The following is a 17,540-nucleotide window of genomic DNA, read 5'->3' as shown; positions in this document are numbered from 1 at the left end:
ATCCTAATTAGTCAAGTAACCCTAAACACTATTTAGTCAAGTAACACTGTCCAAATTTGTCAAATAACCCTAAATCCTAATTGGTCAAGTACCACTAAACCTTAGTTAGTTAAGTACCTATAAACCTTAATTAGTCAAATACACCTAAACCCTAAATTGTCAAGTAACCCTATACACTAATTTTTCAAATACCCATAAATCCTAATTAGTCAAGTAACCATAATTTGTCAAATAACCCTAAATCCTAATTGGTCAAGTAACACTAAATCCTAATTACTCAACTACACATAAACACTCATTAGTCAAATACCCCTAAACCCTAAACACTATGTTGTCAAATACATGTAAACCCTAATTAGTGAACTATTCGTAAACCCTAAGTTTTTAAAATAACCATAAATCCTAATTGGTCAACTAACAGTAAACCCTAATTAGTAAAGTACACATAACCCTAGTTAGAGAAATACCCATAAATCCTAATTTTTCATATACCCATAAACCCCAACTAGTCAAGTAAACCTAATCCTTGATATGTCAAATACAACTAAATCCTAACTAGTCATGTAACCATAAATCCTAATTTGTAAAATAACCCTAAACCATAATTGGTCAAGTAACACTAAACCCTAATTAGTCAAGTATTCAAAACCCTAATAAGTTAAAAACCTATAAACCTTAATTTGTGAAGTAACCCATGAGTCCTAAATCTTCAAATACCCCTAAACCCTAATTAATCAAGTAACTCTAAATTCTCAAATAACCCTAAACCCTAATTGGTCAAGTAACAATAAACCTTAATTTTTCAAATACCCATTAACCCTAATTAGTCAAGTAACCCAAATTAGTCAAATAACCCTAAGCCTTAATTGGTCAAGTAACACTAAACCCTAATAAGTCGAGTACACATAAGCCCTAATTAGTCAAATACCCCTAAAAGCTTATTTGTAAAGACACATTAAACCCTATTTTGTCAAATACCCATTAAACCTCAATCAGTCAAGTAACCCTAAACCATAACTAGTAAAGTAACCCTAAAGTCTAATTTTTCAAATACCATAAACCCTAATTAGTTAAGTAACTCTAAACCCTAACTAGTCAAGTACACATAAATTGCAAATTTTCAAGTAACCCTAAACCCCTAATTTTTCAAATACCCCTAAACCCTACATAGTCAAAAACCTTTAAACCCAAACTAGTATAGTAAACCTAAACCTTGATATGTAAACTAGCGCTAAACCCTAATTAGTCATGTAAACCACAACCCTAATTTGTAAAATAACCATAAACCCTAATTGGTCAACTAACAATAAACCATAATCAGTCAAGTACCCATAACCATAATTAGTGAAATATCCAAAAACCCTAATTTGTCAAACACCCTTAAACCGAAACTAGTATAGTAAACCTAAACCCTGATCTATAAACTACCGCTAAACCCTAATTAGTCATATAAACCAAAACCCTAATTTGTAAAATAACCCTAAACCATAATTGGTCAAGTAACACAAACCCTAATTAGTCAAGTATTCATAACCCTAATTAGTTAAACACCGATAAACCCTAATTTCTCAAGTAACCCATGAATCCTAAATTTTCAAAAACCCCTAAACCCTAATTAATCTAGTAACTCTAAATTGTCAAATAACCCTAAATCCTAATTGGTCAAGTAACACTAAATCGTTATTTTTCAAATACCCATTAACCTTAATTAGTCAAGTAACCCTAATTTGTCTAATAACCCTAAACCGTAATTGGTCAAGTAACATTAAACCCTAATAAGTCGAGTACACATAAATCCTAATTAGTCAAATACCCCTAAAAGCTTATTTGTAAAGAAACCCTAAACCCTAATTTGTCAAATACCCATTACACCCCAATCGGTCAAGTAACCCTAAACATTTATTTGTCAAATACCCCTAAACCATAACTAGTAAAGTAACCCTAAAGTCTAATTTGTCAATTAACCATAAATCCTAATTAGTTAAGTAACACTAAACCCTAATTAGTCAAGCACACATAACCCTAATAATTCAAATACACATACACCCCAATTTGTTAAGTAACCCTAAACCCCTAATTTTTGAAATACCCCTAAACCCTACTTAGTCAAGTAACCCTAAACCCTAATTTGTCAAATACCCATAGACCCTACTTTGACAAGTATACCTAAATCCTAGTTTGTCAAATACCCTAAACCTTGATTACTCAAGTACCCATAAACCCTAATAAGTCAAATACCGCTAAACCCTAATTTGTCAAGTAACCATAAAAACCTAATTTGTAAAATACCCCTAAATTATAATTAGTCAAGTAACCCTAATTTGTCAAATAACCCTAAACCCTAATTGGTCAAGTAACAATAAACCTTAATTAGTCAAGTACACATAAACCATAATTAGTAAAATAACCATAAACCCTAATGTGTAAACTACCCATAAACCCTAATTAGTCAAGTAACCCTAAACGTTAATTAGTCAAGTAACACTAATATGTCAAATAATCCAAGACTCTAATTGGTCAAGTAGCACTAAATCCTGATTAGTCAAATACACATAATCCCTAACTAATCAAATACCCATAAACCCCAATTTTTCAAGTACCCATAAACCCTAATTTTTCAAGTAGCACTAATTTGTAAAACAAACCTAAACCTTAATTGATCAGGTGCCCTAAACCCTAAGTTTCCCAATATCGCTAAACCCTAATTACTCAACTAATCCTCAACCATAATTTGTCATGTAACCCTAAATCCTAGTTTGTCAAGTAACACTAAACACTAATTAGTCAAGTACCCATACACCCTAATTAGTCAAATAGCCCTAAACCTAAATTTGTTAAGTAACCCTAAATCCTAATTTGTTAAATACTCCTAAACCCAAGTTAGTCAAAAAACCGTAAATCCAAATTTGTAAAATAAACCTAACCACTAATTGGTAAAGTAACAATAAACCCTAATTTGACAAGTACACATAAAACCTAATTTGTCAAAACACCCTTAAATCCTAATTTGTTAAGTAACCCTAAACCCTAATTCGTTAAATACCCTGAAACCTTAGTTAGTCAAGTAACCGTAAACTCAAATTGTAAAACAACCCTAAACCCTAATTCATCAAGTAGCCCTAAACCCAAATTAGTCAACAAACCGTAAACCCTATTCTGTCACGTAATGTTAAATCCTAATTACGTATATGCCTAAGTACCCATGTTCAACATTTTTTTTAAATTATGTCCAAGACATTAATGATATTCTTGACACACTTTTCCAATTATTTGGACGTCAAAGAATTTTTAAAAAATATATATTGTGCACTAGTTCCATGGACAACCACCTCAAGATATGAGCACAAAATCGAAAAAATTATGATTTGCACCCTTGCAACTATGCTTAAGTGTCCATGTTTTGCATTTTTTTAAAAATTATGTACAAGACATTAATGACATTCTTGAGAAACTGTACCTATAGTTTGAACGTCAAAGAATCCAAAAAAAATATATCGTACACCATTTCCATCGAAAACCACCCAAAAAAAGGAGCACAAAATCTTAAAAACTATGATTCAGACCCTTGGAACTATTCTTAATTACCCATGTTCAACATTTTATTAAAATTATGTCCAAGACATTAATGATATTATTGACACACTTTTCTCATAGTTTGAACCTCGAAGAATAAAAAAAAAAACATCGTGTGCCATTTTCATCGACAACCACTCAAAATAGGAGTGTAAAATCCAAAAAACTATGATTTGGACCCTTGCAACTATGCTTAAGTGTCCACTATGCTTAAGTGCCCACATTCTGTATTTTTTTAAAATTAATTCAAACACATCAATGATATTCGTGACACATTATGATTTGGACCCTTACAACTACATTTAAGTGCCCATGTTCTGCATTTTTTAAAAATTATGTCCAAAAGATTAATGATATTTGTGGCACACTTTTTTCATTATTTGGACGTCAAAGAATTCAAAAAAAAAAAAATATATCGTACACTAGTGCCATGGATAACCATCTAAAAATAGGAGCACAAAATCATAAAAACTATGATTTGGATCCTTGCCACTATGCTTAAGTACACATGATCAACATTTTTTTTAAAATTATGTGCAAGAAATTAATAATAATCTTGAGAAACTTTTCCCATAGTTTGAATGTCAAAGAATCCGAAAACAAATATATCATGCACATTTTTCATCGAAAACCACCTCAAAATAGTAGAACAAAATCTAAAAAACTATGATTTGGACCCTTGGAACTATGCTTAAGTACCCATGTTCAACATTTTTTTTTTAAATTATGTACAAGACATTAATGATATTATTGACACACTTTTCCCATAGTTTTAACATCGAAGAATAAAAAAAATATATTGTGTACTAGTTCCATCGACAACCACCTCAAAATAGGAGTAGAAAATCCAAAAAATAATGATTTGGACCCTTGCAACTATGCTTAAGTGCCCATGTTTTAAATTTTTTAAAAATTAATTAAAACACGTTAATGATATTCATGACACACTTTTTCCATATATTGAACATTGACGAATAAAAATATATATATATATATATATCGTGCACCAGTTCCATGGAGAACCAGCTCAAAATAAGAACTCAAAATCGAAAAAACTATGATTTGAACTCTTGCAATTATGTTTAAATTCCCATGTTCTATATTTTTTAAAAATTATGTCCAAAATATTAATGATATTTGTGACACACTTTTTCCATTATTTGGACGCCAAAGAATTAATTAATTATATATATATATATCGTGCACCAGTTCCATGGACACCCACGTCAAAATAGGAGCACAAAATCGAAAAACTATGATTTGGATCCTTTCAACTATGCTTAAGTATACATGTTCAACATTTTTTTTAAAATTATGTACAAGACATTAATAATATTTATGAGAAGCTTTTTCCATAGTCTGAACGTCACAAAATCCAGAAACAAATATATCGTGCACCATTTCCATTGAAACCCACCTCAAAAGAGGAGCACAAAATCTAAAAAACTATGATTTGGACCATTGGAACTATGCGTAAGTATCCATGTTCAACATTTTTTTAAAATTATGTCCAAGACATTAATGATATTATTGACACACTTTTCCCATAGTTTGAACATTGATGAATCCAAAAAATAATATATCATGTACCAGTTCCATTGATAACCACCTCAAAATAGGAGTAGAAAATCCAAAAAACTATGATTTGGACCCTCACAACTATGCTTAAGCGCCCACATTCTGCATTTTTTAAAAATTAATTCAAACACATTAATGATATTCGTGATACACTTTTTCCATATATTGAACGTTGAAGAATCCAAAAACAAATATATTGCGCACTAGTTCTATGAACAACTACCTCAAAATAGGAGCACAAAATAAAAAAAACTATGATTTGGACCCTTGCAACTATGCTTAAGTGCCCATGTTCTACATTTTTTTAAAATTATGTCCAACAGATTAATGATATTTGTGACACCCTTTTTCCATTATTTGGACGTCAAAGAATCCAAAAAAATAAATATCGTGGATCATTTCAATGGACAACCACCTCAAAATAGGAACACAAAATCGAAAAAACTATGATATGGATCCTTGCAACTATGCTTAAGTACCCATGTTCAACAATTTTTTTTAAATTTATGTCCAAGACATACTTTTCCCATAGTTTTAACATCGAAGAATAAAAAAAATTATTGTGTACTAGTTCCATCGACAACCACCTCAAAATAGGAGTAGAAAATCCAAAAAATAATGATTTGGACCCTTGGCAACTATGCTTAAGTGCCCATGTTTTAAATTTTTTAAAAATTAATTAAAACACGTTAATGATATTCATGACACACTTTTTCCATATATTGAACATTGACGAATAAAAATATATATATATATATATATCGTGCACCAGTTCCATGGAGAACCAGCTCAAAATAAGAACTCAAAATCGAAAAAACTATGATTTGAACTCTTGCAATTATGTTTAAATTCCCATGTTCTATATTTTTTAAAAATTATGTCCAAAATATTAATGATATTTGTGACACACTTTTTCCATTATTTGACGCCAAAGAATTAATTAATTATATATATATATATCGTGCACCAGTTCCATGGACACCCACGTCAAAATAGGAGCACAAAATCGAAAAAACTATGATTTGGATCCTTTCAACTATGCTTAAGTATACATGTTCAACATTTTTTTTAAAATTATGTACAAGACATTAATAATATTTATGAGAAGCTTTTTCCATAGTCTGAACGTCACAAAATCCAGAAACAAATATATCGTGCACCATTTCCATTGAAACCCACCTCAAAAGAGGAGCACAAAATCTAAAAAACTATGATTTGGACCATTGGAACTATGCGTAAGTATCCATGTTCAACATTTTTTTAAAATTATGTCCAAGACATTAATGATATTATTGACACACTTTTCCCATAGTTTGAACATTGATGAATCCAAAAAATAATATATCATGTACCAGTTCCATTGATAACCACCTCAAAATAGGAGTAGAAAATCCAAAAAACTATGATTTGGACCCTCACAACTATGCTTAAGCGCCACATTCTGCATTTTTTAAAATTATGTCAAACACATTAATGATATTGTGATACACTTTTTCCTATATTTGAACGTCAAGAATCCAAAAAAAAATATATTGCGCACTAGTTCCATGAACAACACCTCAAAATAGGAGCACAAAATAAAAAAAACTATGATTTGACCCTTGCAACTATGCTTAAGTGCCCATGTTCTGCATTTTTTTAAAATTATGTCAACAATTAATGATATTTGTGACTCCTTTTTCTATATTTGAACGTCAAAGAATCCAAAAAAATTATATCGTGCACCATTCCATGGACAACACCTCAAAATAGAACACAAAATAAAAAAAACTATGATTTGGATCCTTGCAACTATGCTTAAGTACCCATGTTCTGCATTTTTTTTAAATTATGTCAACACATTAAGATATTCTGCACACTTTTTCTATGTTTGAATGTCAAAGAATCCAAAAAAAAACATATCGTGCACTAGTTCCATGAACAACCACCTCAAAATAAGAGCACAAAATAAAAAAAATTATGATTTGGACCCTTGCAACTATTCTTAAGTTCTCATGTTCTGCATTTTGTTAAATTATTTCCAACATATTAATTATATTTGTGACACACGTTTTTCATAGTTTGAACTTCAAAGAATCCAACAACAAAATATCGTGTACCAGTTCCATGGACAAAAACCCAAAATAGGGGCACAATATCGAAAAAATTATGTTTTGGACCCTTAGAAGTATGTTTAAGTACCAAGGTTCAGTATTATTTTTAAAATTATGTAGGAGACATTAATAATATTATTGAGACACTTTTCCCATAGTTTGAACGTCAAAGAATGCAAAAAAATATATCATGCAACATTTCCATGTACAACCACATCAAAATAGGAGCAAAAAATCTTAAAAAATATGATTTGAAACCTTGCAACTATGTTTAAGTACTCATGTTCAATATTTTTTTTAAAAAAATTAATGATATTTGTGACACACTTTTTTCATTGTTTTGACATCAAAGACTCCAAAAAAAAAATATATCGTGCACCAGTTCCATGGACAACCACCTCAAAATAGGAGCACAAAATCGAAAAAACTATGATTTGAATCCTTACAACTATGCTTAAATGCCCTTGTTCTGCATTTTTTTAAATTATGTGCAACACATTAATGATATTTGTGACACACTTTTTTTATATTTTGAACATCAAAGAATCCAAAAAAAAAAAATCATGCACGATTTCCATGGATAACCAACTCAAAATAGAAGTACAAAATCGAAAAAACTATGATTTGGATACTTGCAAGTATGCTTAAGTACCCTTGTTCTACATTTTTTTAAATTATGTCCAACACATTAATGATATTTGTGACAAACTTTTTTTTTTATTTTTAGGACGTCAAAGAATCCAAAAAAAAAATATATCGTGCACAAGTTCCTTGGACAACTACCTCAAAATAAGAGCACAAAATCGAAAAAACTATGATTTTGACCATTTCAACTATGCTTTAGTACCCATGTTCATCCTCTTTTAAAAATTATGTCAAACACATTAATGATATTCATGCCACACTTTTTTCCATATTTTGAACATCAAAGAATCCAAAAATATATATTGTGCATCATTTCCTAGGACAACCACCTCAAAATAGGAGTACAAAATCCAAAGAATAAGTACCTTGTTCTGCATTTTTTTAAAATTATGCTCAACACATTAATGATATTTGTGCCACAATTTTTTTTATTTTTTTGACGTCAAAGAATTCAAAAAAATATATTGTGCACGAGTTCCATGGACAACCACATCAAAATAAGAGCACAAAATCGAAAAAATTATGATTTTGACCATTGCAACTATGCTTCAGTACCCATGTTCATCTTTTTTTAAAAATTATGTCCAACACATTAATGATATTCATGCCGCCCTTTTTCCATATTTTGAACATCAAAGAATAATAAAAAAAAATACATCGTGCACCATTTGCTTGGACAACCATATCAAAATAGGAGCACAAAATCGAAAAAACTATGATTTGGACCCTTGCAACTATGCTTAAGTTTCCATGTTCTGCATTTTTTAAAATTATTTCCAACACATTAATTATATTCGTGACACACTTTTTCAATTTTTTGGATGTCAAAGAATAAAAAAAATATCCTGCACTAGTTCCATGGACAACTACCTCAAAATAGGAACACAAAATCGAAAAAAACTATTATTTGGACTGTTGCACATATGCTTAAGTGTCCATCTTCTGTATTTTTTTAAAATTATGTCAACACAATAATGATATTCGTGACACTTTTTTCTACGGTTTGAATGTCAAAGAATCCAAAAAATATATATCGTGCACCATTTCTATGGACAACCACGTCAAAATAGGAGCACAAAATCAAAATAATTATGATTTGAACCCTTACGACTATGCTTAAGTACCCATGTTCAACATTTTTTTAAATTATGTCCAACACATTAATGATATTCGTGACACACTTTTTCCATAGAATCATAACTGTCGAAATTCACCACACTTTACAAATTACACTAAATTGTTTCAAAAAATTAAATGGCTCACCAGAAAAACTGACATAAAATGGACAACTCATAATTTCTTTTTTCACTCTGAAAATTGTAATGGACGTCTGTTGTATTAGTTACCAGGGAAAAGTCACAGTCTAAATTGACAACACTCTACAATTTGCATATGTCTCTAAAAAAATTAAATGTCTTACCAACAAAACTAACATGAAATGGACAACTCAGAATTTCTTTTTTCACTCAGAAAATTATAATGGTTGTATATTGCATCAGTTACCAGCGAAAAATCAAAATTCAAATTGACAACACTTTACAATTTGCACACGTAAAAAATTAAATGTCTCACCAGCAAAACTAACATGGAATAAACAACTTAGAATTTATTTTTTCACTCTGAAATTATAATGGACGTCTATTGCATCAGTTACCAGGGATAAATTAGAGTCCAAAGTGACAACTACTGAAACAATTCAGCCCAATAGAAATTTTAGTTATTTTTAACAAACGAGTAACCGAGGACAACTACCTCAAAATAAGAGCACAAAATCGAAAAAACTATGATTTTGACCATTTCAACTATGCTTTAGTACCCATGTTCATCCTCTTTTAAAAATTATGTCAAACACATTAATGATATTCATGCCACACTTTTTCCATATTTTGAACATCAAAGAATCCAAAAATATATATTGTGCATCATTTCCTAGGACAACCACCTCAAATAGGAGTACAAAATCCAAAGAATAAGTACCTTGTTCTGCATTTTTTTAAAATTATGCTCAACACATTAATGATATTTGTGCCACAATTTTTTTTTATTTTTTTGACGTCAAAGAATTCAAAAAAATATATTGTGCACGAGTTCCATGGACAACCACATCAAAATAAGAGCACAAAATCGAAAAAATTATGATTTTGACCATTGCAACTATGCTTCAGTACCCATGTTCATCTTTTTTTAAAAATTATGTCCAACACATTAATGATATTCATGCCGCCCTTTTTCCATATTTTGAACATCAAAGAATAATAAAAAAAAATACATCGTGCACCATTTGCTTGGACAACCATATCAAAATAGGAGCACAAAATCGAAAAAACTATGATTTGGACCCTTGCAACTATGCTTAAGTTTCCATGTTCTGCATTTTTTAAAATTATTTCCAACACATTAATTATATTCGTGACACACTTTTTCAATTTTTTGGATGTCAAAGAATAAAAAAATATCCTGCACTAGTTCCATGGACAACTACCTCAAAATAGGAACACAAAATCGAAAAAACTATTATTTGGACTGTTGCACATATGCTTAAGTGTCCATCTTCTGTATTTTTTTAAAATTATGTCAAACACAATAATGATATTCGTGACACTTTTTTCTACGGTTTGAATGTCAAAGAATCCAAAAAATATATATCGTGCACCATTTCTATGGACAACCACGTCAAAATAGGAGCACAAAATCAAAATAATTATGATTTGAACCCTTACGACTATGCTTAAGTACCCATGTTCAACATTTTTTTAAATTATGTCCAACACATTAATGATATTCGTGACACACTTTTTCCATAGAATCATAACTGTCGAAATTCACCACACTTTACAAATTACACTAAATTGTTTCAAAAAATTAAATGGCTCACCAGAAAAACTGACATAAAATGGACAACTCATAATTTCTTTTTTCACTCTGAAAATTGTAATGGACGTCTGTTGTATTAGTTACCAGGGAAAAGTCACAGTCTAAATTGACAACACTCTACAATTTGCATATGTCTCTAAAAAATTAAATGTCTTACCAACAAAACTAACATGAAATGGACAACTCAGAATTTCTTTTTTCACTCAGAAAATTATAATGGTTGTATATTGCATCAGTTACCAGCGAAAAATCAAAATTCAAATTGACAACACTTTACAATTTGCACACGTAAAAAAATTAAATGTCTCACCAGCAAAACTAACATGGAATAAACAACTTAGAATTTATTTTTTCACTCTGAAAATTATAATGGACGTCTATTGCATCAGTTACCAGGGATAAATTAGAGTCCAAAGTGACAACTACTGAAACAATTCAGCCCAATAGAAATTTTAGTTATTTTTAACAAACGAGTAACCGAAATAGAAGAAGACATGTTTCTTGCAGAACATCTTTCAACTTATCAATAGTTTATCATATTTGTGTTGCAATTGTATTTTTTAATCTGTTTTGTTATTCTCAGCTATCATCTCAGTTACTACACTTTTTAATTTTATGTATATTGTATAAAAAAATGTATCAATTACTTATTCACTGTTTTTTTAATTTTTTTTTAATACTACTAACTAATTTTCTCATTTTTTAATTAATGTACATAACAAAAAAAAAATGTCAACAACACATAAATTTAGCTAAAAACATACATACATCGTAACTAAAAAATTATATTATAATTTTCTCCAATTTTTACATTTTCCTTTAGCTATATATATCTCTTAAGAGATTTAAAAAAAAATAAAAAATTTATTTTAATAAAAAATTATTTTTAAAATCAATTAAAAATAGATTTATATAATATAATATTTGAAATATTTAATAATTTTAAAAAAAAATTTAAAAATACAAATTAATTAAACAAAAAAAGAAAGATGCACACTATGAAAGTCAGGGTGACCAGTCCTGACTTCCCAAAGATGATGAGAACTGGTGTAATTTGAGTATTTTAATTCAAATAGGTGTAGTTTGAGAAAAAGCTAGAGAGAGAATGTGTACAAAAAAAAAACCACAGTCTCATCGAGAACGTCACCAAATTAAGAGAAAAAGATAAAAAAAATCATGATTTCGATCCTTCAAACAATGTTTAAGTGGCCATCGATGCCTTTTTATTACTACTGCTCAACGTACTCACCCTTATCACATCTCGAGAGAAAACCAGGCACAATTTTAAATTACATTCAATTATTTATAAAATTTTTATTTTATTATAATTTATTTTTCTACTTTATTTTGTCTGAAAATTTTCTATATTTTTGTTTTAGACAAAATCACATGTATATGGAAATCATTATAAAATTTTTAGAGTTTATGTACCTTGCAAATGTCATGCACATATCAAACATTAATTTGTATAAATATATCTCATTACATAAAATAATATATGAATTTGTTTTGTTATTATTATTTTTTCTTGAAACTTTCAATATATTTTTGCTGGAAAACTTCAAATATTCTAATATATATGTATTGTATAGTGTGTGGAGCACAATCCATCACTATTTTACAATGAATTCCTACAAAAGAAATAGAATTTTTTTATGTATGTGACAAACATTATCAATTTTATATTGTGGGCATTTGAATTGATTTTAGATTTCTATTCAATAATATAAAAAATTAAATAATTAATATAATTTGGTATATAATTTTTAAAACATTCCCCCTCTAAATTTACCTGTGCATCACACGAATATTGTCTAATATAATTATATAATCTACTCTAAAGTTCTACACTTTTAGTATTTTGTCATATTATTTTTAAGACTTGAAAGTTTAAAGTTCTAGATTTTAATTTTGTTTTTTAGTGTCTTTATTCCATACTATTTTATTTAGTGTTTTGTTTAAGACTATTTTCTAAATTTTTATAATTATAGTTCTAACTTGTGATAATATGTCTTGTTGTAGGTGTGATGTGGGTAGTAGAAGATTTGATTTAACTAATACTCTTCTAATTTATTTTTTTAAAAAATTGATTTTTTAATAAAAATGATTTTTTTAGGTGGGTTGGTGGTAGGCCAGACCATTTCTTCAAGACTCAACCTTAAGTGAATTGGATTGAGTTGACCCATTTACAGGTGAGTTTGGCCCAATGGATCGATCAACCCCTTTTGACAACTATAAATGTATTAACATCCAAAACTTAAGCTTTCGGGATAGCTAGTTCAGGACAATATGTAATTCATTTATGTCACATAATTCATAAAAACACTTAATGACTCACTTTAAAAGCTTCAAGTTGGAAACAAAGGGATTTTCAAAATATATTAAGAAATACAGCAGCATGGTTTTAAAGGCAGTGAGCTCGATGTAATAAAATTTCTTTACAAGTACAACATACACATAACCTATTGCAAGTCGAATTAGAGAAATGATCCTGGTCCTTACTGAATCATACGCACTTAGAAAACCACTGTGAACCTGCAATAATCCGCCTATCCTTTCAGGATTTAGCCTATGAAAGTCATAGGAAAGTTAGTTGTGAAATAAAATCATCTGGTGAAATCAAAAAGCATTTTAATTCAATCCCTAAATTAATTACAACAAAAACAATGATGATGTACTTTTTCAGTAATGAACTAAATAAAATATCTTGCTGGTTGCTGTCCCCAAAATATGAATCTATCGCTTTCAATAACTTTCCTACTTATTTTTAATTTTATCTCTTTCAATATTTTATCAATTATTTAGTTAAGTTATCAAATATATCAACAAAAAAAATCAAAGCAGCATTCTTATATAATTACACTTATCAAATATAATACAGGCACAATTTTTCACAAGATTAAAACTATATCAAAGCAGTGAGATACTAGTTAAATACAAATACAATGACTTGAAAACAACACCTTTTATGGCTAAAAATTAAACCAATTAAACCACTAAACAAGTCACAACTACATTGGAAATGAATGTTACCCGGCTGGCACAAGCATTAGATCAGTTCTTAAGTCCTTCCATTGAGTCTGAAAAATCAAAAGTATAATCTTCATTAACTGAAACCAGAAACTGTACTCAACCTAAAAGAAAAAGAATATGAACTACCTGTTCTGTTCCCCTAAAAGCAACCACTAACCTTCTTCGTGCAGAATCACGCCAAATTGCAACCTGAAAGTTCTAATAACTTAGAAAATAGAAACCAGTCCATAGAATAAGACATTGACAATATATCACAAATGGATTTTTGAATGCTACATAAACAATTGAAAAAATCATAAAAAATAGAGAAGTGGACTTTTTGAAGAGGATATAAGAAAACACCTGTGTGTCTGTGGAAGCATTATCTAAGAAACATAATTTTTCAAATTCAGACTTAATGAAACTAGGTTGTCCCAGTGAAGTGGCCAACATTGCCCAAGCCTCCATGGCACTTTCAGCAGTAGAAAAAAGTTCTTTCATCTCCTCAGTTTTTTTATCATCCAACACTAATCCATTCTGTGAGCTAGGAAACATCTGACTAGTAGAATATTGTATATCATTGCCTCTAGCTTTGGCAGAATCTTCTTTGATTATCCTCTCTTCTGAACAAAGCCCTTCATCTTTTATTTTGGAAACTGTTGCAGTCAAAAGCATTAAACCTCCTAAAATTGACTCAGTCTGCCTCATCAAATTCTGTGTTGCTTTTTTGACCTCTGGAACTGAAGACTGAAATGCAGCAATAGCAGGTTGGCTGCTTGTTTTATCATTTGTATCATCTGTGCCTCCGGGAATTGCAAGACCAGATTGAACATAAATGCTTTCTGCAATATTTTGTGATTGTGAACCAATCTTGTTTAAAAACTCCAATCCATCCCACTTAAATTTCTCAGGAACAGATAGACCTAGCTTTTGAGGAATACTAGAATTAACAACATTAGCAAAATTCCTCCAAAAAAATTGATTTGATGATGATTCAGAAGCATGTCCATTTTCAGTATCATTATCCTGTTTGTGAAATTCATTTGAGTTCCTCTGTTCAATGCAATCTTCTCTGGAGGCTTCTTGACTACCAGCTTCGTTAGAAGGCATATTGAAGATAGAAACAGATTCACTCAGTTCCCGTGAACCTTCAGTGTCATACTTATCGTTATTAATATCAGACTGCTGGCCCTTCAGAAGATATGAATTGTTAAAAGACTTTAACTGCCCAAATGCATATTCAACAAATTGGCCAGCCTGTACTGTATCAGAACCAATAACCTTTCTGAATGCAGAATCAAAACCCTTTATCTTTAGAAAGTCTAAAACAAAGGTATCTTCCACCACCTTTTCTCTTCATCAATTTCATCATAGCTTTTATATTTTACCTAAAATCCAAAATTTATTACAAAAATCAATAATCATGACTCATTAAAATGTAACCTCTTCTCATTTATTACACAAGTGCATTTACACCAAATTAAGTATACAAGTAGTTAAATATTTCAAACAAAGCATACAGCTTAACTCAAAAGTCTTGAATGAAGTTCAAGAAAAAGTCAAATCTTACATTAAAACCTATAGATTTATTAAAAATGCCAGATCATTTAAGAGAAAACAGTTCAAAGCAAGTGATAAAACATGTAAACAGATATATTGGCAAATGAAGTTGTAACAAAGCACGACAGAGAAATAATTTTTCCACTATATTATACACGAAATATAATGCATAGGCATCATGCTGTCAACTAAAATTCAAAATTGACAAACCAGTGTTTGGCAAGCTTGAGGTATCAGAAGTGTTTATTTTCAGTTCCCCATACTCATTTTCTTTCACGGCAGCATGAGAACTGGGTTTATGAAGGCTACCAACAAGTGCCTCGAAAACTCTGTCATCAGGTATTAGACCCATTCTCATCATCTCATCATACAACTTAAAAGCTTCATCTGCTCTCCCCTCCTTGGATAAACCAGAAATAATTGCCGTATATGTCTTCACGTTTCCTCTTATGCCCTTTACCAGCATTTCATTGAAAAGCTTCAGAGCCTCATCTACCTTGTCAACAATACATTCCCCATGTATCAATGATGTGTAAGTAAATACATCTGGCAATAGTCCCTTCTCTACCATTTCAGCTTTTAACATATGAGCTCGCTTTACTTTTTCATTCTTGCTATACGCATCTATTAGAGTGTTATACGTAACAATATTAGGCACCACTCCCCTTTTCTCCATATTCCTTAAGAACCTCTCAGCTTCTGCAAGGTTTCCTTCCTTGCAATATATCTCAATAAACGTAGCGCAGGTCACAACGTTTGGAGCCACTCCTTTCTCTACCATCACATTTAACACCCTCTTGGCTTCCTCATACCTGTGCAATTTACACAGCCCACTAGCAAGAATGCTGTATGTAAAGACATCTGCTTCAAACCCTTTCCTTTCCATGATATCTTGCAGCCTGAAAGCTTCATCCATCATCCCTCTTTTACAATATCCATCCATCATCGTGTTAAATATTACAACATTCAAATCAACCCCCTTACACTGCATCTCTTCCAACAAGATCTCTGCAGCCTCCATTTGGCCAGCCTTGCACACACCACTAATCAATGTCCCAAAAGTGTGAGTATTCGGAACAATGCCTCTACAAATCATCTCGTCAAACAGAGCCGACGCTCTTCTAACATTCCCCGCCCTACAATTCCAACTTATCATCGACGTGTAGACATAAACATCCATCTCCACGTTCCTCTCACACATTTCCTCGTACACCTTCTCTGCCTCCCCAATTCTCCCGGAACTCGCGTACCACTCGATCAAAATAGTATATGTCACCAAACTAGCCACAACACCCTCCCTCTCCATCAACCCCAAAATCTCATCAACCCCCTCCCGATCCTTCCTCACAACACAAGCATTCAACAACGTATTATAAGTAAACACCGTTGGCCTCACAACGCCTCTCGTGGCCATCTCGTTCATCAACTCCTTAGCCCTCCCAACCTCCCCTCTCCTACACAACACATCAACCACAATAGTCAAAGATTGTACCCCGATATCGACGCGACCGGACTCAACCATCCTTCGAAAGAACCTCACACACAATTCAACCTTATTACATTTCTTCAAAGCAAGCAAAAGTATAAAGCAAGACCTACCCTCTACCACCAACCCTTTTTCCATCACATAATCAAACACCTTAAGGGCATCTCTAAACATCCTATTGTCAGCACACACCCTGAACAACATGTCACACAGAGTCTCAACAAAATGCGGTTCAAAATCACATTCATCAACCAAAGAAACAACATCTGAAACGGGGCGTTTGGTTTCGATTTCGGTGGTGACTAGGGAGTCCAAGAGGGTCCTCATTGCGGCGAATCTTCGGGCGGCGAAGAGGCGGTAGAGGAGGATGAGGCGGGCGTTGAGGTCGGGTGATGGGAGGAAGTTGAAGAAGGTTAGGCAGGAGAGAGGGGGGAGGGTGGGGTCGGAGAGGACACGGTAAGTGACGTGGGGTGAGATGCAGGGGATCAAGGAGGGGTGGAGTTTGGAATAGGGGTTGTTGAGGAGGGTAAGGGTTATGGTGTGGGCGAGTTGAAGGTGTTGTGGGGTTGGAGGAGGGAAGGAGGTGAATTTGCTGAGGATTCTCGAGAGGGTCTTCTGGGAATGGGAACACATTGGTTTTCTTTCTCTTTACAGAGGAGCAAAGGTGGTGGAAAAATAATGGGAAAAAGAGTTCAAGAATTTTAGATGGTAACAGAGAA

The 17,540-nt window shown here is 31.6% G+C and overlaps 2 protein-coding genes across 2 annotated transcripts; both read right to left on the bottom strand.

The window, feature by feature from the left end:
- Positions 1–13,060: 13,060 nt before the first annotated feature.
- Positions 13,061–15,131, bottom strand: LOC100804338 (uncharacterized). Its single transcript, XM_041012800.1, has 4 exons — positions 14,139–15,131; positions 13,923–13,985; positions 13,797–13,843; positions 13,061–13,332 (listed from the first exon to the last, which is right to left on the bottom strand). Exons 1-4 carry the CDS (start codon positions 14,883–14,885, stop codon positions 13,098–13,100), a joined length of 1,092 nt encoding a protein of 363 aa, XP_040868734.1. The 5' UTR covers positions 14,886–15,131; the 3' UTR covers positions 13,061–13,097.
- Positions 15,023–17,534, bottom strand: LOC100789169 (pentatricopeptide repeat-containing protein At2g32630). The gene is made up of 2 exons (XM_014772150.2): positions 15,546–17,534; positions 15,023–15,163 (listed from the first exon to the last, which is right to left on the bottom strand). The coding sequence occupies exons 1-2, from the start codon at positions 17,452–17,454 to the stop codon at positions 15,153–15,155; spliced, it is 1,920 nt and encodes a 639-aa protein (XP_014627636.2). The 5' UTR covers positions 17,455–17,534; the 3' UTR covers positions 15,023–15,152.
- Positions 17,535–17,540: the final 6 nt, after the last annotated feature.

The sequence above is a fragment of the Glycine max genome, chromosome 19 (genome assembly GCF_000004515.6).
Source record: "Glycine max cultivar Williams 82 chromosome 19, Glycine_max_v4.0, whole genome shotgun sequence".
Taxonomy (NCBI): Eukaryota; Viridiplantae; Streptophyta; class Magnoliopsida; order Fabales; family Fabaceae; genus Glycine; species Glycine max.
Note: the sequence above shows the minus strand (reverse complement) of the source record. Positions and strands in the feature narration are given on the sequence as shown.

Bases quoted from the DNA above. Each gene is read 5' to 3' on its own strand.
- LOC100804338 (XM_041012800.1), bottom strand. From the start codon at position 14,885: ATGCCTTCTAACGAAGCTGGTAGTCAAGAAGCCTCCAGAGAAGATTGC. The intron at 13,844-13,922 runs GTAGTTCATATT...TTGATTTTTCAG, and splicing joins CTTTTAGGGGAACAGAACAG to ACTCAATGGAAGGACTTAAG. The intron at 13,333-13,796 runs GTAACATTCATT...TGACTTTCATAG, and splicing joins CTAATGCTTGTGCCAGCCGG to GCTAAATCCTGAAAGGATAG.
- LOC100789169 (XM_014772150.2), bottom strand. From the start codon at position 17,454: ATGTGTTCCCATTCCCAGAAGACCCTCTCGAGAATCCTCAGCAAATTC.